The sequence below is a fragment of the Rhinichthys klamathensis genome, unplaced genomic scaffold (assembly GCF_029890125.1).
Source record: "Rhinichthys klamathensis goyatoka isolate OS25496 unplaced genomic scaffold, OSU_Roscu_1.1 h1tg000229l_1, whole genome shotgun sequence".
Taxonomy (NCBI): Eukaryota; Metazoa; Chordata; class Actinopteri; order Cypriniformes; family Leuciscidae; genus Rhinichthys; species Rhinichthys klamathensis.
This window is the reverse complement of record NW_026606753.1, coordinates 3582766-3606746: the sequence shown is the minus strand read 5'-3', so window position 1 is coordinate 3606746 and position 23981 is coordinate 3582766. Positions and strand designations below refer to the sequence as shown.

Genomic DNA, 23981 nt, shown 5'->3' with positions numbered 1-23981 from the left:
CTTTGCCCTTCAAAAAAATATCGACCTTTACCTAAATGTGCCAGGTGTACTAGGATATGTCCTAACTCTGAGAACAGACTCATTATTCATATTTAAAGTCTGTATACTCATGGGGACATGAGAATTTCAGAAGGAGGAGGATGTAACCCTGGGTTAATTTTGGGTTACTTTTCGACATGATTATTCTTTATTATTATTTCTATTTTATTTATTTGTTTATTTTAAATGGTATGCAGAAATGAGTGCTTGGTGACGAGAGTTTATTATTGAATCAAAGTGTACCTGTTCAGAAAATGTTCATGTCAGTAAGTTGTGTTTGGTTTAACGTTATTGGCTAAAAACAGCTTGATCCCGCCTCATATCCGTTATGGCAACTGTGATTGGCCAGTGTTAATGTCACTCGAGGGAGGGTCAGAGGTAGGGGAAGAAGGAAAGAGAAGGTGAATGTTGTCGGCATGATAACAGAGCGCGCTGGGTTTTTGTGTTAGATATAGTCAGAAGAACTGCATTGTTTAAGTGTTAAGCTGTATAGTATTCTGTTGTGAGGTCAACCCGATCACACAGTGAAGTCAACACGACGGGGTTCAGAAGAACTGTTAGTTTAATGCTTGATGATCGTGATTCGCAGTGAATCGGACTATTCATGTTACTGGTGAAAAAAACTTAACTCAAGTTTATCCCCTACATCGGCGAATGTGAGAGTATCAAAGGTGATCTAAGCGATTGCCAAGAACTGTGAGTGCATCGATCGAGAGTGACAGAGCCGCTGAGGAGGAATCCAGATAGCGCTCCTAATCCCCGAGTGGTTAGGAGTTCCTCTGGCGTCGCGGGAGTTTGCTAACTGATGACAGCTTCACGTGGATGGATCTGATGGGTGACGGAAATCATTAACTCTTGCCACTTACACTCAGGTACACTTTGTTTATTTTATTTTGTGCTCTTATAGAGCGAAGCGGCCATTTTACGTTTCACTCGGCCTCAACGCACACAAGCAACGTTTCAGGCCTGCAACGGGTGTGTGTGTGTGTGTGTGTGTGTGTGCGTGTGTGTGGGCCCACAATAAGTTGTGTTTTTTCATTGGTGAATGATATAATGCTTTAATACCCTGTGATTCATTGAGTATATTATTACAGGGTTACAGTTTGTATTTCTGATTGAAACTGAGGTTTGTTTAACATGCTTTATTTTTGCACTGAGTTTTCATAGACACCAGAATTACACTGGTATATTGGTTTACATTAGGTGAAGACAAATTTGTACTTCGTGTAAAATAAGGAAATGTTAATTTAAAGAGTGATTCATTAGATAGCCCTATTTTGATGGAAGTTTAAAAGGCTAACCCTTTAAGTGCCTGTTGTTGTGCATAGAAGAGTCAATCAAACACTGTTTTGAAAATACCAGTTTATTCAGGAGTTGGTTGAACAGATTTTATTCATATCTAATTTGATTCGGTTTTGTCAATTCTTTCTTTTCTTTTCTTTTAAATAAATCCATTGTATATTTCAGTTTTATAGTGTGGTCCCTTTAATAGAACAGATCGGTAGCTGTAATTGGTTAAAAGTGATATTGCAGAGATCTGAGTTGCACTTTGCAAGAAGTAGTGTAGAACCAAGGGTCACAGATTGATTATAGGATCACGTCGAGAGACAAATAAACGAATCTGGGTTCAAGCGTCCAACATTCCAAAAGGGTAGGTACACCTAGGACAGTAGGGGGCGCTGCATAGTGACTACCGATCCAGTCATTGAATGTGATTATCGCCCAATACCGATCTGTGGTTGACCGATCGGAGCATCCCTAGTTTTATTAAACAGATTTACATTAATTTGTGTGTGTGTGTTTTCCCCGTGGTTTTCCCCCTCATGATCGAGAAGTTTTGGTAATGAAAGTCTTCTGACCCATAATCATCAGAGGAAGCGAGTATTCATTCCATATTAACATTAAGACTGTAAATGGTATGTGTGAGGAAATGCGTGTGAACACAGAGGCAAAGGATGCAAACTTTGAACAAAGACACCATTCTGGTTCAAACTTTTCTTCTTCAGTTCAAAGGCATAGCTCACCCATAATGAAGAACTCTCATCATTTTCTCACCCTTAAGCCTTTTCAAACATATATGACTTACTTTCTTTTGTGAAACACAAAATATTTTGAAGAATTTTGGTAGCCAAACAACATTGGACCAAATTGAACAAATCACTTAAGATATCTCTCAAAAATCTTATTTTGTGTTCCACAGAAGAAAGTCAGTTATACAGGTTTGAAAAGACATGGGGGGTGAGGAAATTATGACAGAATTTCCATCCTTTAAGTATCTTGAGTACTCTAATGATCTCATCAAAGTACATTTTAAAGACATTTCACCCACTTTACACAAAAAAATTGTTAACTGCTGCAATTAATAAAAAAATAAATAGTGCTGTCAGTCGATAAAAATAACTAATTGCAGATTTTTCTGTAAATTTTTCTGTATAAACTATCCTTTATGACAGACTGCAGCTGACAGCTGTAATTTTTAAGACCTGATCATGCACATGAAGCTGATTTAACATGCATGCATCCAATTCTATCACAACTCTTTACGTTCATTTAAGACTCAACTCATTTGAGACTGCTTATGAGAATACTCACCAAAAACCCCCAAAAAAACAACAGGCTTTTTTGGTAATTTTGTGTGTCCATTCAAGCGCAAAAGAGAACTCAATGCGGCACTGGCTGGCACACTGTCGTGTCGACGCGGCTTTGCTTGTGTCTGGATTGTGCCGGAGAGGGCTGCTTCACAGTGCGCCGGTACCAAATTGAGTTCTCTTTTGAATCATTTAAAATCACTTGAGTGAATGATGGCATGATCATTTAATGTAACACAGGCAAAGGTTGCCAGGAGAAAAAACAGATGCTGCATTAATTGCATTAAGTATTTTTTTTAAATGAAAAGAAAAAACTAAATTGCTAAATGAATGCATTAATTTTGAGCCCTAATAAAAAAATATTATTTGGTTGGATTTATTTTGTTGTACAAATTGGCATTTTTCTTGGTACAAAAATTGGTACAGCTGTGTTTACCTTGCTATGATACACTTGGAAAAAGGTGTCCATTGTTTTGAATCCTCATATTCCTTGATTTGGTAATTCACAATTTTCTAATTGGACTGACATCTATTAGGTGAATATTTAAATTCATAAACATGTTGTGAAATATGAAACATATTTTAATAAACGTAATCACAGTTTGTTTTGGATATCAGACAAAACGAGTGTCTTTTGACATAATCTGGTAAAGAGACTGGATCCAACATTTTTGGCTTTCCTGTAATGCCAGAAGGATCTAACCACATTTAATAACTACCATCTCAAATTTGACAGTACTCTGTGTTCATATAGCCAGAATATCCAACACATTCTCATCCTTTGGCGTCATATAGGTGACGCCATATGACATTTCGTCGAAATCTTACGCACATGGCATCCTTTAGCGTCAATATAACACGCACTGTTATGGGTAGGTTTAGGTCTGGGGTAGGGTTACGGTTATGACGCCTTGGGATCTGCGTCTCATATTGACGCTAAAGGATGCCATGTGCGTCGGATTTAGACGAGCGTCACCTAAGGCTGGGCGATATGGGCAAAAGAAATTATCCCGATAATTTTTTTATATCAGTCGATATCGATAATTATCACGATAAATGTTAAATCTTTATTTCTTTAAGTTTAAAGGCAGATTTTTGCTCCTAAGTGAAAGTTGTAGAAACCAGAGCGTTAATTGTGGTTTTAAACTACTCTTTATTGTCAGAACATATCATGACCAACACTTGCCAAACAGGTGAACATTTCACAAATCTGAGGTAAAACATCATTTGTCATTTTTCCTTAACAAAATAAATATCTGAATAGAAAAATATATTTCTTAAGTTTCTGCATGTGCTAATGGGGGATATTAAGTCTTGAAACAGGTTTGTGTTGCCGCCTGACTTTGATGGCACATATCTTCAGCACAGTTTGCAGTGCAGGCTGCAATATTAATATTACATGTTTTGTCTCGAAACGCATATTTGACAGTGAGTAGACAGTAAATCTGCATCCTAACTCAAGCTAATACTACTATGTTAAATTTATGTTCATTAACAAAAACAGTAACACCTGTTAAAAATTTAACTACCACATTTTTATTTGGTAAAATGTAATCTGAGTTTTATTAAAATGAACCATTGGTCATCCAGTATCATGCATTTAGATCATGATAACCACAGATAAAGCCAGGCATAGCCTACAGCACCTCACTATCATGGCAAAATGTAACTTTATGGTTTCTATGGTATTTGTATGAAAAAAAAAGTAGCCTAAATACATAATTAAATACTGTAATTTATATTCCATTAGTCATTTAAAACATTGTCTACATTAATAATATAATACAATTCCGTATGTATATCCCACATTTCATGGTGCAGTTAATATTTCTAGGCTAACCTTACAGTAAATCCATGGTAAATGGATTCAGTATCAATTCATATTCTGACTGTGTCACAGTGTTTCTCCTGTTTGTCAGCGCTGTTTCATCTGCCTTTAAACTGGTTTAAATCCCTGAGTCATGTGTGTTCTCTTCGCTGAACTCAAGCGCTTCTCACTGGATCTCGTGAGCGAGACGATCAGAGTAAACGTGTCTGCTCTAGTCATGGCTCTAGTGAGCTCGCGCGCGCTGCCGTTTGGACTTTGAGCCGAGCGGATAAACAGTCCTTGAGGCGCGCGCGGTTCAAATGAGTTTCGTTCCGCTTTTGGCGCATAAACATTATCGAACATTTATCGAACTCTTGATATCGTTTTATCGAGAAAAATTATATCGCGATAATTATCGTTATCGTTTTATCGCCCAGCCCTAGCGTCACCTGTATGACGCCTTGGGTTCTGCGTCTTATATTGACGCTAAAGGATGCCATGTGCGGCGGATTTAGACGAGTGTCACCTGTATGACGCCTTGGGTTCTGCGTCTCATATTGACACTAAAGGATGCCATGTGCGTAAGATTTCATGCATCAAGGATCTGGCTAATTACTGGCCATTTGGAGGAGGATTGCTCTTTATCTGCTGTCTGTCACTTCTGGTGCAGATTCATGGACCTTTTTGTTTTGATTTTACTTGTATACACTTGTATAGTTTAACAACTTAAATGTGAACGGCTTTTGTGTCTTTATCAGCTTTTCCATATATCTATATATATCTACTGGCCCTGATCATCATCACAAATTACCGCTTGCTCCATTTCTGTAAATCCATTTTTATGAATGAATGAGTCTCACCCGTTGCTCTATAGTTTTCTTCATCAATAGCCGCTTGCACCACCTGCTGGTGAGGTTGACTAACAGCTATGGAGATTATCAATCGGCAATCCACTGATATTCCTGCTGTTCCCGGATGTCAAATGTTGAGTCTTCTGTCGAATTTGAACCACTGAATTTGTAAAGCGAAATAAAATGGACCGTTAATTGCCTGTCGAATATTATAGGTTGTATTTTTAAACAGAATTAATATTTTGGAAGTGAAATCTGAAAGGTGAATATGGATTATTGAATTTTTCATAATGAAAACGTGTGTGAAATGTTTTTAATTGAAATATTCACAGCTTAAATATACAACAATGTGTTGAATTTCAGCCCCTAAAAATGCAATGTGCAATTCAACAAGCTTTTTTGTTTCAAAAACATTTGTCATTTATTTTACTTCCATATATGGAGTCCACAGGGATCAGTAGAATATTGTGGAAAACCATATAAAACTGTTTTGGAAAATACAAGATAAAATACAAAGCTAACAGCAAACCACACAATTTGTTCCTTTGTCCACCATTGTAAAAGGTGAAATCATGACCCTAAATGATAAGATAGGCACATAGAGAAATGCCATTTTTTTCAGTTTTTCAGTTCCTCCTGGGGGTTCTGAAGAACTGTTTGTCAGGAAATTGTTGATAATGTAAATTTACATCTGAATAATGAAACGGTTTTAGAATCAATAGTGGTGTGGAAGTGAACATTTTGTAGATGTATCAGGTTTGTATTCCTTCAGGTTTAAGTTGAGAATATTTCATTCAACTTTGTATTAAAATGTATTGAAACATGTTCTACTGATAATCAGTACAGTATTTTAAATGTTAAATACATTTCATTGAACTTTGTACTGTATTTCTTCAAAAACTGAATTATTAAATGTTCTGTTTTATACAGCATATCTGTGCAGACTTCTTATTTTTTCTTCCAAAACCATCTTGAGCATGCTTTAACACTTTATTGAAGGTTTTTAATTGTAATTAAATAATCTGTAAATTAACAGTTTTTCTCTGATTCTCTGCAAAACTTTTAGTGTTTATTGAAAGTGTTGGATGGTAATAATCTAAGAAAAATTTGTAAAACTGTTTTACACTGTAAAAATTGTAAAAAGGAAAAATCTCTGCCTTTAAAAAATATTTTTACGGTGTGTATATAATCTTTCTTTCTTTCTTTCTTTCTTTCTTTCTTTCTTTCTTTCTTTCTTTCTTTCTTTCTTTCTTTCTTTCTTTCTTTCTTTCTTTCTTTCTTTCTTTCTTTCTTTCTTTCTTTCTTTCTTTCTTTCTTTCTCCATTCAAATTAACTCTCTTCCAAACTGTATTTACTGTAGAGAGCATGAATTCAGATGAAAGGAGGAAATTCTATCCAAAATTTGAAATAATTTGCCCTGACTTAAGAAAGTTAAACAATAATACACAACTTCAATATTTATTAGGTGAAAAAAGATATTGTATTTTACTAGCGTCTGTCAGAAAAAAAGGGAGGAGTCGACCAATCAGTGCTGTGCTCACAAACACCCAGCACACTGAATTCTAAATTATTTTTATTTTTTTCTCCTCATCTGTTTCACTGTAACTATTAGACATGCTTTGGCAATACATTGCAACAATTGGCATGCCAATAGTTGCACATTTGTGGTACTGTAGCAGCAGAACAGATCGAATTGAATAGGAGTCAGTATAGGCCATAAGTATAGCTAAATTACAAATAAAAGTTTGGAGAATTTTAAATTTATGAGATTAACATAAAATATTCATTAAGGCCTGTTTGAAATGTAGTACATTTGAGTATTTCTTATAATAAAGTCATAGATTATATGACCGCTTTACAGAAAATGCATGTTTCTACATTACAATTTAGAGTTGACTGTGTCGATCATGTCCATATATCAAAAATGTATAGTTGTAAGATAATACAATTCATGCAGTTAGCTAACATGTATTCATTTTAGGCAGAAACAATGTTCTCATAATGATAATGTATAGAAAATTTGGCAGTTGTGTATGTTGATTCAAAGTTGGCGTCATCTGAAGTCCTGGCAGGGGTTGGCGTCATCTCTTCACAGGTGTTGGGTCATCTGAAATCTTCGTAAGAGGCTGGATCCAATCTGGAGCTGCCGTGATCTCTAGTTTCCTCAGGATGGGCATCTCGAGGTAGAAATAGAAAAGCAAATTGAAAATACTTGGTGTAGCTGCTGTTCATAACATTTCAAGCAATAGATACAGTTTTGATCTGATCTGGAGTACACGGTTATGAGATGCTTTTTTCTTGTGGATGCTTTGCTAAAGAGATGTCTTTAATCTAGATTCAAACTGGGAGAATGTGTATAAACCCCACATATTATCAGGAAGGCTATTCCAGAGCATCTTCCCCCTTATCCTGTAATGTCAAAGAACCACCTGAGATAAGTAGTATAGTTCTATCATTGAAATGTATTCTTTTAATTCACATATTTAATTCTTAATTCATCTTCACCGCTTTGTTAAAGTTATGTGCGAGTAATCTCAGAGTCTAAGCCTTTCTTTGCAAATCTATTTCAAAGGAAGTCATAATTCAATAGTATTGTAAAATTCTTAATATCTAAATCAGAGTGTAAATATTTGCTGTGACTACTCTGATAAACAAGGTTTATATAGATTTTTATGACCTCAAAGTGTCGTATGTCCTTTCTGTATTTGAGTAAATAAAATTGTTCTCGTAGCTTTGTACAAAAAGCTTTTTAGTTGTATCGGTTGTAACAGAGATCTTGTATAAGCCACCCTAGTTGTTGTTTGCTGAATAATAATCATGGTTTAAAGGTACAATATGCAGGATTTTTGCAGTAAAATATCCAAAAACCACTAGGCCAATGTTATATATTTTGTTTAGTTGATTACTTACAATATCCCAAATGTTTCCAACTATTTGTAAATCGTGAGAAAATTCCGATTTTAACCAAGGAAACGGGGCGTGTGAGCCATAGACAGTATAAGAAGTGGACAGAGCCATCTCATTGGAACTCAGTTGAAACAGTTGAAGCCCATTTTTTGCGATTTTTGAGCACTTCCGTTCCTGACGCGCAGACTCAAACCGACTCAAACTAAGCTTGATGACGTGAGCAACCTGTCTGACAGACGTTAATCTTCTAGCAGCTGTGCGTGAAAATTGCCAACGTTAATCTTGCAGAGATGGGGAACTTGAGCAAAGAGTTCTTTGGCGTGAGTGAGCAGGAGGAAGTATTCCGTTGCTTTTATGGACTCATTATCTATGGGCTTCTCCCTTGACGGGACGTCCCCCTGATTGCCTGCGAGCTTCTCCTCCTGTCTGTACGGAAATTTCTGTACAGCGCGACAGAGAGTCGAGTGGTTATGACGCAATCTTTAGCCTATTTTTACTAAATCTGTTTCTACGGGGCCATAATGTAACATAGAAGGTAATGGAGCCCTTTATACATTGTCGTGTTTCTTTAGAAATAAATAATGGACAAATGGAGTCTTTAAACGCCTCAAATGTAAAGTTATTCGCTGTCAAAGTGACGCCAAAATGAATGGGAGTCAATGGAAATGCTAACGCAAGTGAAGTTCTGCTACAACATGGCGGCACCCGGCCGGCTTCAACTTCCGGTCGATGGATTACCCCCTTGGTGTGAGCAGGGGTGAGGAGTCGCCAGTCAATGGCGTCATATCCGCGTTACCCCCGGTTTCCGCCAGGTTTGACCTCGTACTGCAATCGTAACCATGGCGACAGACGTTGACAACTGGGTTATGCCGGTTATGCCTAGAAGGACGCTCATGCTGTTGTTGTTTTGTTCAAACATTATGGACCATGGCAAGCAGACTTTGAGACAAAAAGAAGACTAAAACGAAGATCAACATCTTTGGAGATGCCGAGAGCTCCACGTCCGCGACTAACTTCTACTTGACAGAGACGCGAGTGTTGCATGTTACTTTATTAGACAGGTGAGCAAATGTACATAAAACTAATCAATGTTATGTAGTTCAACATGATGAAAAGTTAGAATATGATCTGTATGTTATTCTCTAATGTTAATCTAGCTTAGTCTCATACAGCCAACAAACAACCTAACTAACAACATTCCACCCACAAATGCCGTTTAGTGTGATAGTGTAACTGTTAGAGCAAGTGAAACAGCGCTGCGTTACCTCAAGTTTAATTCCTCTAATAAACTGACCTGTGTGAGTATTTATTCAGCACTTGCGTGTAGTTCGGTAGAATGAAATGTCCGTATTCCTTTATATCCGCGGGACTCGCGCCCTGCTTCACACCACAGTCATGATAAAAACATCAATGTATTCACTCATCCATAAAAGATCCATCAGCTTGACGACAAGATCCATAATTCCGCTTAATGCGGAATATATGTCATTAATTACGTCATTAGGCAGGCCGTTGGGGCTCTACCATCCTCGGACGGTAATGTGGTGCGAAATTTGGGTGTCATTTTTGATAAATCGATGAGTTTTAGCAGTCATGTTAAATCTGGTTCGTTCCTGTTTTTTTCATCTCAGGAACATTGCTAGGATTAGATCGGTTGTTTCTAAAGAAGAGATGGAGATGCTTGTTCATGCTTTTATTTCCTCTCGCCTGGATTATTGCAATGTACTGTACACTTGCTTAAACAAATCCTCCATGGACAAACTGCAAGTTGTACAGAATGCTGCTGCAAGACTTTTGTCAAGGACCAACAGGAGATCACATATCACACCTGTGCTTAAGGCTCTTCATTGGCTCCCAACTAGTTTTAGAGTGCAGTTTAAAATTTTAACCATTACTTACAGAGCCTTCCATGGTCAAGCTCCCTCTTACATACAGGACCTATTGCACATACACTCCTGGTCGCTCTTTGAGGTCTTCAGGCCAAGACCGTTTTACCGTTCCTAAAACACGTCTTAAGAAAAGAGGTGATCGTGCTTTCTGTGTGGTGGCTCCAAGGCTCTGGAACTCTCTTCCATTAGCCTTGAGAGCCCTGGACTCTGTAGAAACTTTTAGTAAACACCTTAAGTCACATCTTTTTAGACAAGCGTTTAACTAGCCATATGGTTTTGTTGTTATGTGTGTTGTGGTTATTATATGTTTTATTATTTTTGTTTTTACTGTGAAGCACTTTGTGACCCTTCTTGTCTGTGAAAAGTGCTATATAAATAAAGTTTTACTTACTTACTTAATATACGCCTTTGTTATTGTAAGAGGTTAGCGACCCCTCGTGGCGAAAAATCCTGCATATTGTACCTTTAAATCTTACATTACTCTAATGCAGGATATTTCTTTGAAATGTGGCATGAATCTAATTACTCATCAAACAAAACTGAGTTCATAGAACCCAAAAGAAATTGATTCAGTAGATAATTTAAAAGTGAAGATCAACAAAGCCAATGTGAAAACTGTAAGGGCATGATCACCATGGTTGGTAAGTGTTGATGAGAGTGGGATGTCTTTTCCAGAAGAGGTCATGGCGGTTTTAAGGGACGACTAGATCTGATGAGGGGTGCCGACAAGAATTGCCTCAGTTTTGGAACTGTTTAACTGAAGGAAGTTCTGACTCATCCAGGCCTTTATCTCCTCCAGGCAGGTGGTCAGTAAGAATGTTGTGGTTGAAGATGAAGGCAGAGCAGGTTGGTTTTGTTCTGAGGTAAAGTTGTGTGTCATCAGCATAGCAATGGAAGGAGATTCCATGCTGGCTGATGATGCGGCCAAGGGGGAGCATGTAGGATGAAGAGGGTTGGATCGAGTACCGACCCTTGAGGAACACCACATCTGACAGCATGTGGGTGAGATCTCGCTCCTCCCAAGCTGACGTACTCGATCCTTCCAGAAAGGTAGGATGTGAACCATTCCAAGGCTGGATTTGATAGTCCTATATCACAGTGTAGATGGTTGAGGAGGATGCTGTGGCCGACAGTGTCAAAAGCTGCGGTTAAGTCAAGAAGGATGAGAAGTGAGGGAGAGCCAGCATCGGCTGCCATCAGAAGGTCATTTGTGACTCTGACCAGAGCTGTTTCTGTGCTGTGGGTGGACCGGGAGTCTGTTTGAAACTTATCGTACAGATTGTGATGTTGAAGATGGTCCTGGAGCTGAGCGGCAACTGCTTTTTCAAACACTTTGGAAAGGAATGGAAGGTTGGATATGGGCCTGTAGTTGGCAAGGACTTCCGGATCCAAAGTGTTTTTTTTTTAAGAAGTGGTGTAATAGCAACAATTTTGAGGGTGGAAGGAACATGTCCAGACCGGAGGGAGTTGTTTATTGTTTTTGTGATAAGGGGACTTATGGCAGAAAGATTTGATTTCATCAGGATTGTGGGAAAGGGGTCCAGGGCACAGGAGGATGATTTCATTTTTTTGATGATTCCCTCAATTTCAAGTTGTGAAACATCAGAGAAACGGTAGAGAGAGTGGGGGAATCCAGACTGTGAACTGACAGAAAGGGCAGGTAGTGCAGGGGGACCAGTGAGAGCTGATCGGATGGAGTCTATTTTGGTTCTAAAGAAAGTGATAAAGTTGTTGCAGCATTCCTCTGTGTTTTCTGTGTAAGTTTGTGTCTGAGGTTTAAGGAGATGGTTTATTGTAGAGAACAGCTGCTTAGAGTTTCCAGGATTGTTGTTGATGTCTGCCAAAAACTTATCATACAGGTTGTAATGTTGAAGATGGTCCAGGAGCTGAGCGGCAACTTATTTTCCCAACACTTTGGAAAGGAATGGAAGGTTGGATATGGGCCTGTAGTTGGCAAGGACTTCCGGATCCAAAGTGGGTTGTGCCGTAAGGGGTGTGTCGAAGTGATGACGCACGTGCCATCGCGCGACTCTGTTGCTCTTAGAAGAAAGTTTGTGTTCGTCATCAACAAAGAAAGAACGAAAAAATGTCTGCAAACTTTAATGAAGGGAGCTCCTTATTATCCGCGCTGAAAGTGAGATCGTTCGCCAGCTTTGTGGAACAGTACGCGATGCGTTAGTGTGCATGTTTTCGACGCGTACGTTACACGTCACATCCTGACGTCATGCGTCTTTACGGGATCTTTACGGGATGTGTGTGAACGCACTCACAGATTCCGGAAAATCCCTGGCAGTGTGAATGAACCAAAATCAAACGATCCCGGGACAGATCCCAGGACACATTATCCGTGTATTTTCAGGAATCTCTGTGTGAAAGAGGCTCATGTCAAGTTAAAAGTTGTTCACCCATAGTTTGTTCCGTACTTATTACTTTATTTTGCTGATTTTGTTCCACGGTTTCCACTGGCCTTCACATTCATGTTTCCTCTGACTACTTGTCATAATAATATAACTCGTATTCCAAGTTGCTCTACGATTTAACTCTGCATTTTGTCTTCAGATTCATTTTAAGCATTTTTCTCACTCTCCTTTCTCTCATTTTGTAGTTTACTTTAGAGCAGGGGTGTCCAAACTCAGTCGTGGAGGGCCACTGTCCTGCAGAGTTTAGCTCCAACTTGCTTCCACACACCTGCCTGGAAATTTCTAGAATGCTTAGTAGGGCTGGCCACACACTTGAAGATTTTGTGCCTGATTTGCACCCCCTAGCGATCGGGGGGCAGGGCCCGATTCAAGGCTTGTCGCAAACGACTTCTTATCCAAAAAATCCTCAATTGTGTGCTGTCATTACGATTGTTTTACTGCTCCCGATCAAGTCAGAGCCTGCACGATCCCAAGTTTGAACCAAGTAAATATCAAACATGTTTGGTAATTTACAACACCTGATGATCGGGCTGCCTCTGACGTGTTTCCCACGATAGCCAATGAAAGCGAGCAATATGAAGGTAATATGATGCCATAAAGAATCGTATGACAGGGTAAGATTTGTGAAAGTGTGCATAAGTTTACAAGTGGAAATTAAATATGCATGCGCAAGAGATGATTTGTAAAGGTGTAAATCGCCTTTCAAGTGTAAGAAAAAAATATTTGCAGCATTTTACTCTTATTCGTAAGTGTAATTCATGTATTGTGAAGCTGCAGCTTCATGCTAATGCAAAATAAATAGGATTTGTATTCCTCTGACTTCCATTTTTCTGCGCTCACACTTTTGGCACGTTTTTTTGCGCACAAATGCGGGAAAAGGCATTGCAGGCCTGTAAACAGCAATTTGCTAGCGAAAACAGAGTCAGGAACTGCAAAACAGATTGATCGCGTAAAACCAAATATTTGTGTAAAAAAATAAACTGTTGCAAATGTCTGAATGACGACTTGTGTGCATGGGGCAAAAATGTTCCCGAAATAACCCGATTTGTACAGTTGCGTCTTTCTTTTAGCTGCACTTACAGTTTTGCCACGATTCTCTCACTCATTGAGTTTTGCAAGCGCGAAGAGGAGGGCGGGTCCACCTTAATCATGTAGCCAATCAAATGAGCTTGGTTCTGATTGGTTCAATAAACACGCCAGCCGCCAGAACACATCTTTATCTTCATTTGGCTCAGAAACGTTCTCATTGGCGAAATGGTACTTTTAATTCACACATATGTTAAATAGGCCTAAATAAATAAATCATGATTGCTTAATAAGCTGTGCACCATTAGGCTGACTATATTAGTTCATACTGAATGTCGAGCTGGTGTGTTAAGAAAATTTCTGTGTATGCAATGCATGTATCATCATCATCATCATCCTCCTCCTCAGCAGGTCATATCAGTTTGTAATGTTGATGCTGCTGAATGTAGGCCTAGTATCTGCACTACTGCATGCATTATTTCACCTGTCAATTAATCATGGGTGATTCCAAAATGATTATTTTACTAAAATGAGTTATATAGTATTGTTTTCCTTTAACATGTATTTTAAGGGACCTTATGTCTGTGGTCTCCCACGGTTTAAAAATTGGTTAAGATTTGAGAATCGTCTAGTGTGTCCCAGGCCTTAAAAATTAAAACATGTTCAATCACCACGATCCTTGGCAGACATTTTGTTCCGATCCCATGGGATGTATTAGTATCTTTGCCTTCAAATCTTCTTAACTCAGTGACCGCTCAATCTTGAGGGAGAAAGGGTTTTTATTATGCAGCTCTGAGTAAAGCCTTAGGCAAAGACAAACCTTTGGCAGACAAGCCAAGTCTTTAATTTGACTTAGTGTATTTGTAGAAGTCTTGAAGATGCTTAAATGCATTTAAATTGAAGTACTACATTTGTAATGGTTTCATTTCCACATGACAAGGTACAACTATAATTGATATAATAAAATTATTTAGATCTAAATATATTAAGTAAATATTGTTTATTTTTGGTATTGAATTGGGTTAGTAGTAAGAATTGCCTTTCTGGTGAAGAGCTTTTGTTATATTACTATCACATGTAATACACCACACACTAATAATGTTTCACACCATATTTATGTCATTTTGGTTCGAACCAACACCTTATTAGTCTAAGATGCCGTTAGAACTCAATTTCTTTTCTACCTTGAAATATGTCTTAGACTTAAATCTAAGGCATCGATGCTCACTTCCTATAACAGAAGTTCTAATGCGCAAAACATAAATCACGTGAGCCAACTCGCATAATGACGCAATGGATGTTTTGAAAAAGTGTTGTCGTGTAGACAGTGCAACCGGGGTTTTTGCCTTGCGACGTCAGAGTGTGCGCCGTTATCAGCTGTGTTTGACATCAGATTTGCGCTTCTGATTGGCCAACGTGGCTTTAGGGTTAAGGTTTATATCACCGCCTGCTGGCGTGGCATGCTCTTGACCGCGCTTGATTGCGTGTTTTTACGTTTTCATGTAGACGGAGACCGAGCATGTGTGGACGGGATTTTTTGTAAAAACGCTGTAGGAAAAACTCCGGTTATAAAAATACCCGTGTCCGTGTGGACATGGCCTCAATGTACTCAAAAAAGCACTTAAAAAATAAAGACTAGCCTATAACTTGCACAGTTCCTTCTGTGCCAACTTGGAGGATAGTAAATACATTTTCTTTTACATGGTACTAAATATGAAAAGGATCAATCTTGATATATTTGCTCTTAGCAGTTTTTGATTTAAATATATTTTTTAAAAACATACATAAAATGAATTGTCCTTTTACTAAAAAGGATTTGAGACTTGGACTCATGACAAAAGGCTTGACTTAAACATCTTCGATTTGCATTACATTCAATGTGTTTTAATCATTACATGCATTCCCTGAAAATCAAACCCATGACCTCGACGTTACTTGCATGCTCTGCAGTTTGAATTACAGGATCGCTACAGAACTGTGTTTTTGGTGCAGGTTTTTAAAAAAATTATTATTCTGGTGAACATTCTCTCCCCTCAAACTAATGTTTCAACTGTGTGGTCAAGAAGCAATACTGCCCTACCATTCTACCAATTCTGCCCTGTCCAGAGGCAGTAACTGCATTTTTGGTCAAAAATGAGTTATTATCATTTTCATGACATTCAAGGCTTCCTTTGTTATGTGACAAAACATCTTATCTCAAATGTGTGTCGTTTTGGAGAAAAATGGTAGTCGTTTGTACAGTAACTGCAAAAAGCCCTAGTGAAACAAAGCAAGAGTACAGTAACATCCATTACTGTATTCTTGCTATGTTTTACCTAACAAAAAATAACTGTGTTGCTGCGCAGTGTAGTTACTGTTGCCATGGTGAACACACAGCTGATTTCGCGGCATTCTCACGGGACGGTTTTTAAAATTTGCGATTTCACGCTTCTAACTTCACACAAATTTTGTTTGAGATGCAGTGTTTCCCCTAATTGTTCCCCTACCAAACAAACTAACACACACACACACACACGCACGCGCGCGCTGAAGCACGTGTGTGACGCTCGAGCTGTTTTTTTGCCTATAATGAGGACACGGTCTTCACGGCAACCCGTCAAAATAAAAGTTCGGTTTAACTTGACAAGAAATATATTACTGCTGTACAGTAGAATTTAGAAACGTCTCAATTTAATAATAATACTAACACTACAAATAAATTAAGATTAAAACTTAATTTTTAAAGGAATAATCACAATTTTTCTTCAATGTTTTAATTTTAACAGTAAAGCTCATTGTGCAGCATGTTGTTTGACCAAAAATGTTTGTTTTTAAAATATTGTATAAGTTTAATAATAGTTTATAATAAAAGTTTCATGATTTCAATTAATTAGACATGATTTTTGATTACTAAAAATTTACACCACATATCCGTAACACGCCCGCTCCGCAACACTAGTTTCGCAACACAAAATTTTTGAAAATGTTGTCCAAATGGTTCCAATTATTTCAAACACAGTGTATCAGACTCAGAGCCCAAGTTGTGGCAAAATAGTTTTTGGAGAATCTGTTACTGCCTTTTCCCTTGGTATGGTGCCACGTTTTTGGTAAGTAATACAAAGCAAGAATACAGTAACTGCAAAATAGGGGTAAAATATCAAATTAAATATGAGGATTGATATGTACAAAGAATAAGCTAATATAAAGTAACAAAACAGCCACATGTCCAATAATCTACCTACAACTACTTAGGCTGGATGACAGGATAACTTTAAAGTCATTTTTCTCTGTTCTGCACTCTGCGTAGTTACTGCCTTTTTGCTTTGTAGGGCAGAATACAAGTGTCATTGAATTGTGGTTTCCCTATTACACCAACCATGTTCCTGGATCAACTCATTATTGGAGATAACAAGACCCTGAAATGGATGTATCAAAAAAGGTTCTCCAGAGGCAGGGTTGGGAACCACTGCATTAATCAACTGACACAAGAAATGCCTTTTATTTATTGGAGTCTGGTCTGATTTATAAATACATTTTACTGGATATGCTACAATTACCTCTATGAATGAAAGTTTCTGATTTCTTTCTAATTTCTAAGTGCATCATGTTGCATCAGAGTACAAGTTAAATATGCTATTAGGCTGGTCCAAACAGGGTTACAAGTACAGTAGCCTATATTTCGTACAGAGCAGGAGTTTTCAAGCTATGAGGTCTATGGAAAATTTAAAGGAAAAGGAAAAAGACATGAAATGTAAGTTTTTATGACCGAATTGAGAATTAATTGAAAAAATGTGTTTTATTTTGCAGAGAGTTAGTGAGAGGGTCGGAGGGGCAGAAGGAACTAAATTAGATTATGACTTTACAGAAATGGAAAAGGTAAGTTTCCTTCAGCAAGAGTTATGATTCTCTTTCAAGAAGCAGTGAGCATGTGGTTGTTTATTAGAAATCTAATTTTGGAAGGTTTTAATTAGACTATAATTTTGAGACAACAGATGACCTAAGTGTGAATATTTTGAGTGAGTTTATAAATGTGTATTTTAGAGCATCTCTTACAAAGATGGTTAAAATGGGATGGAATGAATGATTGGATGGATGGATGGCTGGCTACTGGGGGCTTTAGGGCATCTAGCTGATATGTGATGCCAAACACTGCTTTTGAAATATGTGGAATGTTTAATTCTTTAATGTCTAAACATTTTTTTCTTTCTGTTCTATTCTTGTTTGTTCTCATCTTAACTGTACTATAGAAAGTTGACACCACCACAAGGGCAGTGATGGACATTATGACCAAGACAACGGAGTACCTGCAACCCAATCCAGGTAAATGTTGATCTTTTTTTGTTTTTCATTGTAAATCCCTAGTTTAGAAAATAAAAAAGTCATTAATGTACATCTGTTTTGTGTTTGTTTCTGTAGCAACTCGTGCCAAGATGAGTATGATGAGCTCCATGTCTAAAATCCGTGGAGGAGATAAAGGTCCCGGCTACATACAGACTGAAGTCATCCTGGGAGAGTCCATGCAAAAGTTTGGCAGGGAACTCGGGGAGGATTCCTACTTTGGTAATGCTTGCTTTGTTATAAACATATGCAATGTAAGAGCCGTTAGCTTTGTGGGTAGACACACATAGCGCGGTATAAACATACACAATGCAAACGGCATTATTCCAAAATAATGAGTTCTATTTGCGTTCATCAACAAGCTCTTTTGACTACATGGTTACTTAGTTTGCAAACTAGATTAAACTATAAAATATGCGTCATTCTTCTGTTGGTGTGTAAAAAGCAAAATCCATGACTGAATGGATTTATCGATCATAAAGAAAAAATACGTGGTAGTATTTAGATGTTTAAACCATTGCACCACAGATTGATAACAGAAAATCTGAATTTCAAACTGCAAACACAGTTCAACACGATGCATAAGGGCATTTTCAGACCCGTTTGCTTTGTTCTGAAAAAGTGTTTTAAATTGTTAAAATGTTACATTTTATTCTTATTTCAGTTTGCTTTCACATGGCAACCTTTCAAAGCATACCATAATGTGCTTATGCAAGTCACATGCGAATAAAACTGTCCTCTCATTGGTCAGAGTACATCTGTTTGTTGCTCACACTGTAGCATCACCCATAAAGATGGATTGACAAGTTAGCTCTGTGGACTTATTGTGGCTTTATCTGTAGCTGACCACACACACACACACTTATATGAAAGTAGCCATCATTACACCCTAGAAGTATGCCCCAAATCATATGGCAGAAGTAGTAGTGACTAGTATGCTATTCCGAATTCATATTGTTTAAATGCAACCCACAAAAACTGACAAGACTCACTAGCATCAGCACAAACATTTTTATTGTTCATGCTCTCTAGTTTTCAAATGTGTTTAATATGGTTGTCTGAAATCACTGTATACTTGCCAGCAAACCAAATCGAGCCCATGACGAGGTTACCAATGACCCGCAACCATAATCCAAAATGTTTTGACAATGTAGTTCTGCTTTTGTAGCTGGCTGCACTGCAAATGAACAATGCAGCACGACAAATCAGGACACTCCCATTATAATAAATGAAGCTGTCTGTGATGTAAAAGAGACAGCTTCTGTAGCATGCATTGAGAGAGAGCAGCTTGAAGCAAAGCAACAACTAGATACGCACTCCCATTATAATAAAATAATCTGCCTACATTCCAAGCACTTATAATGGGAGCGATTTAGTTTAGTGCACACTGCTTGCTTGCACACAGTTAAATTACATTTAATTGTAATCGGAATAAATCACAAAATGTTTTGCAGTTCATGAAGTCATATTTTGTTTTTAATAATCATGATGCAAAGTGTAATCACTTATTGTTGCATAGTGACTGTTTGCGGCATATTCAAATATAAATTGAGTTCCAATTAGCAGGAAAGATTGGTGATAAGAGCAATGACATGTTACCATAACATTTATAAGTGCAGGTGTTTAAATACCATTTGACCATATGCTCTGGAAAATGAAAAGAGTGTTTTTATAAACTGACCAGCACTTTTATCAAGTGCTTTGATTAATGAGGTGATTCAAAATATGAGGCTAGTTTAAGAAATAGCCATAATTATTTGTTACTGCAAATTTGAAAACCAAATGAAAATAAAGTAATTACTATAACCAGATAATATTTTTCCCCTGGGCTGCATAATTTGAGTATCCCGGCTAAATAGAGTAGCAGGGTTTTGTATTGGTGTAAGGGGGAAAAAAACTACTTAATTCAGTACATTGATGTCTATGTTGAGTCCTTAAGTTTTTTCCCCTTAAAATATACATAAAGCATACTCTTGTGTTTTACAGGTGTGGCTCTGATCGATGTTGGAGATGCCATGCGAGAGCTGGGTGAAGTTAAAGATGCTCTAGACATGGAAGTCAAGCAAAACTTCATTGATCCCTTGCAGAATATCCATGATAAAGACTTAAAAGAGATCCAGGTGAGATTAAAGAAATGATTGCATTGAAACCCTCCAAAACCAGTACCTTTGAGATGACAGGAAGTCATGCAGTCATCCTGTGAGACTCATTTACTTACATTTTGGCAAATTCACAGTTGTTCCTTTTGCATGTGATATTTCAGTGTAAAAACCTGCATCTTATTCAGTAACCTCCTACAATCCAGTGTAACCTGACACATAAATGCTCTGAAATAGTGCTGAACTGTATTTAAATCATTGCAATGCGTTAATTGTGGTAGTTTAGCGAACAAGTCGCAATTACCACTTTTGCAACTTAGTTACAGCATCATGGATCATTTCAGTTCAACTTTAACAGTTTCAGCAGAACACTTAAATGTAGGTTGTTTTGTGAACTTGACACATTTGTATTAATTTTGGTGAAATTTTTACACACTCCCCTGTAAATTATTGACCCAGCACAAGAGTAACAAAAGAAATCAAATTAGAAATGCATTATTGATTGCAGGAAGTTTTACATCCAATCACAGTAAGGATGTTAACAATTAAATCAGACAATGAATTGGCTATCTAGTGATATCTCCGCATTTGTGGTCCTCGAAGTAGTTGAAAGTTGAGAAGATCAAAACGTTTTAGACCCGTTTACATCGACCGAAACGCATCTTAATACCAGGTGTAAGCAGGGCCAAAGAGGTTGTTGAAAGAGGGATGGGGCTGTTTAAGACTATTCTGGAAAGTGCTGAATCTCATTTCGCACACATCAGCAAGCAATGAGCCATTTACTTCTAAGGTCAGAGAAGAGGAACAAAAATGGACATAAAAATTAATAATGACTGTATTTGGATTTTACTAACTGTACTAACAATATTGTAAGTGTAACTCAGAATTGTATTGTTAATATTCTCCCATGAGTATGACCTCTTTAAATATCACTTATTAACTCTTATCAGTCACTGATTTTAACGATTTTGAATACGCATCTGTTGAGAATTCAACTTTCAGAATCAGCTGGTGTGATTTAAATGTACTTGTGAATAATACATCACAGTGAGAATATTTTGTAGTAATATTTTTAATAGCTTTGAAGTCCCAACCTTTGATGGAGGCAATGCTTTGGAATCCCACTAGAGGTCAGTAACTGATCAGTGCAATTTTCAACACTTTTTCTCTGTGTTATGACAGCATCACCTGAAGAAGCTGGAAGGGCGACGGTTGGACTTTGACTATAAGAAGAAAAGGCAAGGAAAAGTCACAGAAGATGAGATCAAACAAGCCCTGGAGAAGTTTGATGACTCAAAGGATATTGCCGAACAAAGCATGTTTAACCTTCTGGAGAGTGATGTAAGATCTGTGGCCTGCCCTTGTTCACCATCCATTTCATGCCTCCATTATCTGTCCTTATTGTGCCATATACTATATCCAATGAGTCTTTCCCACTACATCTTTCCTTTTATTTTGAAGCAATACGTCACTGGATTCACTTGTTTTCATTTATCAGTGCATCTTACACAATGGCTATGTTTACATGGTTTATAGTCTGATTATTACCAATAATCAAAGTAAGAATTAAGATGTTAACATCACATGCGCAAAAAAGTTTCAATCCTGTTTACATGATACATGTTTAGATTATTTGCTAAGAGTTGTGATGTTTTTGCTTTAAAATAGGCAGCCTTCAAGCCCTCCCAACGTTCACGGACCTGTTCACCAGTTCTAGGGTACATGGTCTCCCTCATTTTGCAGAAGCCACACTTCTGGGGAGTTTATGCTTATAGCTTTACACAACATGGACATCATGTGTTTTATTGATTTTGATGGTCAGAATTGTCACATTTCCAAGCATCAATGTGCATGATGCCAAGAAGTGTGGCTTCTTCTGTTCCAGCATGTTTTCGAACCCATGCATGAGCGTATAGTCAGATTAAAGCCGCAGCACTCCACATATTTTACTGCGATTTATGGTTACTCTAAATATGAAAGTAATCATAATCACGGTATTGTTTACATGAGCTCGCAGTACTTCACAGTACTGCATTAATAAGGGTGCATGTAAATATAGCCATTGTTTGCTAGTCTTGACCTGCCATATACAATCTTTGAGGAATTTCACATGTAATAGTTGTTGATGTTTCTGCAGATTGAACAAGTGAGTCAGCTTTCTGCTTTGGTCCAAGCTCAGGTGAACTACCACAGACAGGCCGCAGAGATCCTTCAGCAGCTTTCCACCAAGATAGAGGACAGGTTTGTGTTGTAGAACAAACCACACAGTACAAGACTCCTCGTAAATCTAGTCTAAACATTTAAATGGAACCCTTCTTCCCACAAAAAAAAAAACGATGCAATTACAGGCATCTATTCTTAAAGGGATAGTTCACCCAAAAATGAAAATTCTGTCATAATTTACTCACACTCATGTCGTTCCAAACCCATAAGACTTTCATTCATCTTCGAAACCCAAATGAAGATATTTTAATGATATCTGAGAGATTTCTCTCCCTCCATTGACAGTCCACTCAACTACCACTTTGACGCTTCAAAAAGTTAATAAAGAGATCGTAAAACAAATCCATATGATTCGAGTGGTTTAGTCCAAGTTTTCCGATCGCTTTATATGATGAACAGGTTTAATTTAGGCTTTTATTCACATGGTGAATCGTCAGTGGAACCATTAACACAGGAATTACTTTTAAAGTGCAAGCGATTTAAAAAAATAAATAAATGTAAAGACACAACATAACCATGACCATGTCATGTTAAATTGTATTTTCTATAATGACTGATCGCACATAGGCATTTCAGTATTTGCTCAGAAAAGCCTGCAAATAAAGATAATTAAAAATGTCACATTATTATGGCAGCTGAAAAAAGTAACTTTATAAATGAATATTTAGTTTATTTCAATATCAATATCAATAACAACTGGGGATGGTAAGTCTGCAAAATACGCAAAAACATGCTTTGCATTTAGGCTTGCTCGGAGGAAAATGTATTGTGTAAAAAATTAAGTATGCGTTTTGGTTAATAAATGTTCCTTTTGTGGTAATCCGTTTATTTTTCATTTTATCACATTGTCTTTTATATAAAATTATACTAAATTATCAGGCCTAGTTTCTTATACAGACTTATTTACAGATTTATTCATTTATTTTGGCAGAATAAGAGAGGCTTCTTGTAAGCCAAGAAGAGAGTATGTCCCCAAACCTCGCACCTCCCTGGATTTAAGTGAGAACCACAATGGGAATATTGGGAATATTGGGCACAGTGGCCCTTCTAGGTCACCAGGTAAGGCACTAAAATAATTCAATCTATGAAATGCAGGATTTCATTGTCTGTGCTGTAAAGATTTTTTTTTTTTCTTTTTTTTTTTTACCTGTTTCAGCTCCAATGGACCATCCTTGCTGTCGGGCACTGTATGATTTTGATGCTGAAAATGAGGGTGAGCTAGGCTTCAAGGAAGGTGACATCATCACCTTGACCAGCAAGATTGACGACAACTGGTATGAAGGAAAGATCAATGATCACTCTGGCTTCTTCCCTGTCAACTACGTAGATATCCTGGTAGCTTTGCCCCACTAAGTCTTATGCATGTACCCTAATCATGATCTGACCAATCAAACCACTTCTGCAAGAGGAGAAAATAACCAAAACAAACAGCACAAAAAGCTTGGTTATGATATTTGCGCATAGGAAATAAGCAATGAAAACTTCGAGTGCCCTTTCGTAAATATTATTCCCTGACTTGGAATGCCACCACTTTATTGTAATATTGATTTATTTTATCTTTCTTGAGGTTGATCAGACCTCTGCGTTGCCTGCTGCTATATGCCTCCTGTATGTTTGGACGTTTTTTTTTCTTTTCTTTTCTTTTTCTTTTTTGCCTGTTTCCATTTGCAACAAAACATTTATCCACACCCTTTTAAAAAATAAAATATTTCCAATAAAATAAGACAACACAAATTATTTGGGTATTAAGTTCTTGGCATAAAGTATTAATAAAACATTATTTGAAGGATAATGGTTGAATTGAAGTATTAAACA

The 23981-nt window shown here is 37.5% G+C and overlaps 1 protein-coding gene across 1 annotated transcript in view; it reads left to right on the top strand.

The window, feature by feature from the left end:
* The window catches only part of sh3gl2a (SH3 domain containing GRB2 like 2a, endophilin A1), a 43500-nt gene extending 19859 nt beyond the window's left edge, over positions 1–23641 (top strand). The window contains exons 2-9 of the mRNA XM_056265151.1: positions 17314–17382; positions 17754–17826; positions 17923–18066; positions 19831–19964; positions 21126–21284; positions 22081–22184; positions 23098–23225; positions 23323–23641. Coding sequence (XP_056121126.1) covers positions 17314–17382; positions 17754–17826; positions 17923–18066; positions 19831–19964; positions 21126–21284; positions 22081–22184; positions 23098–23225; positions 23323–23519 — 1008 coding nt within the window. The 3' untranslated portion in view covers positions 23520–23641. The remainder of the gene's footprint in view (positions 1–17313; positions 17383–17753; positions 17827–17922; positions 18067–19830; positions 19965–21125; positions 21285–22080; positions 22185–23097; positions 23226–23322) is intronic.
* The last annotated feature ends 340 nt before the right edge of the window (positions 23642–23981 follow it).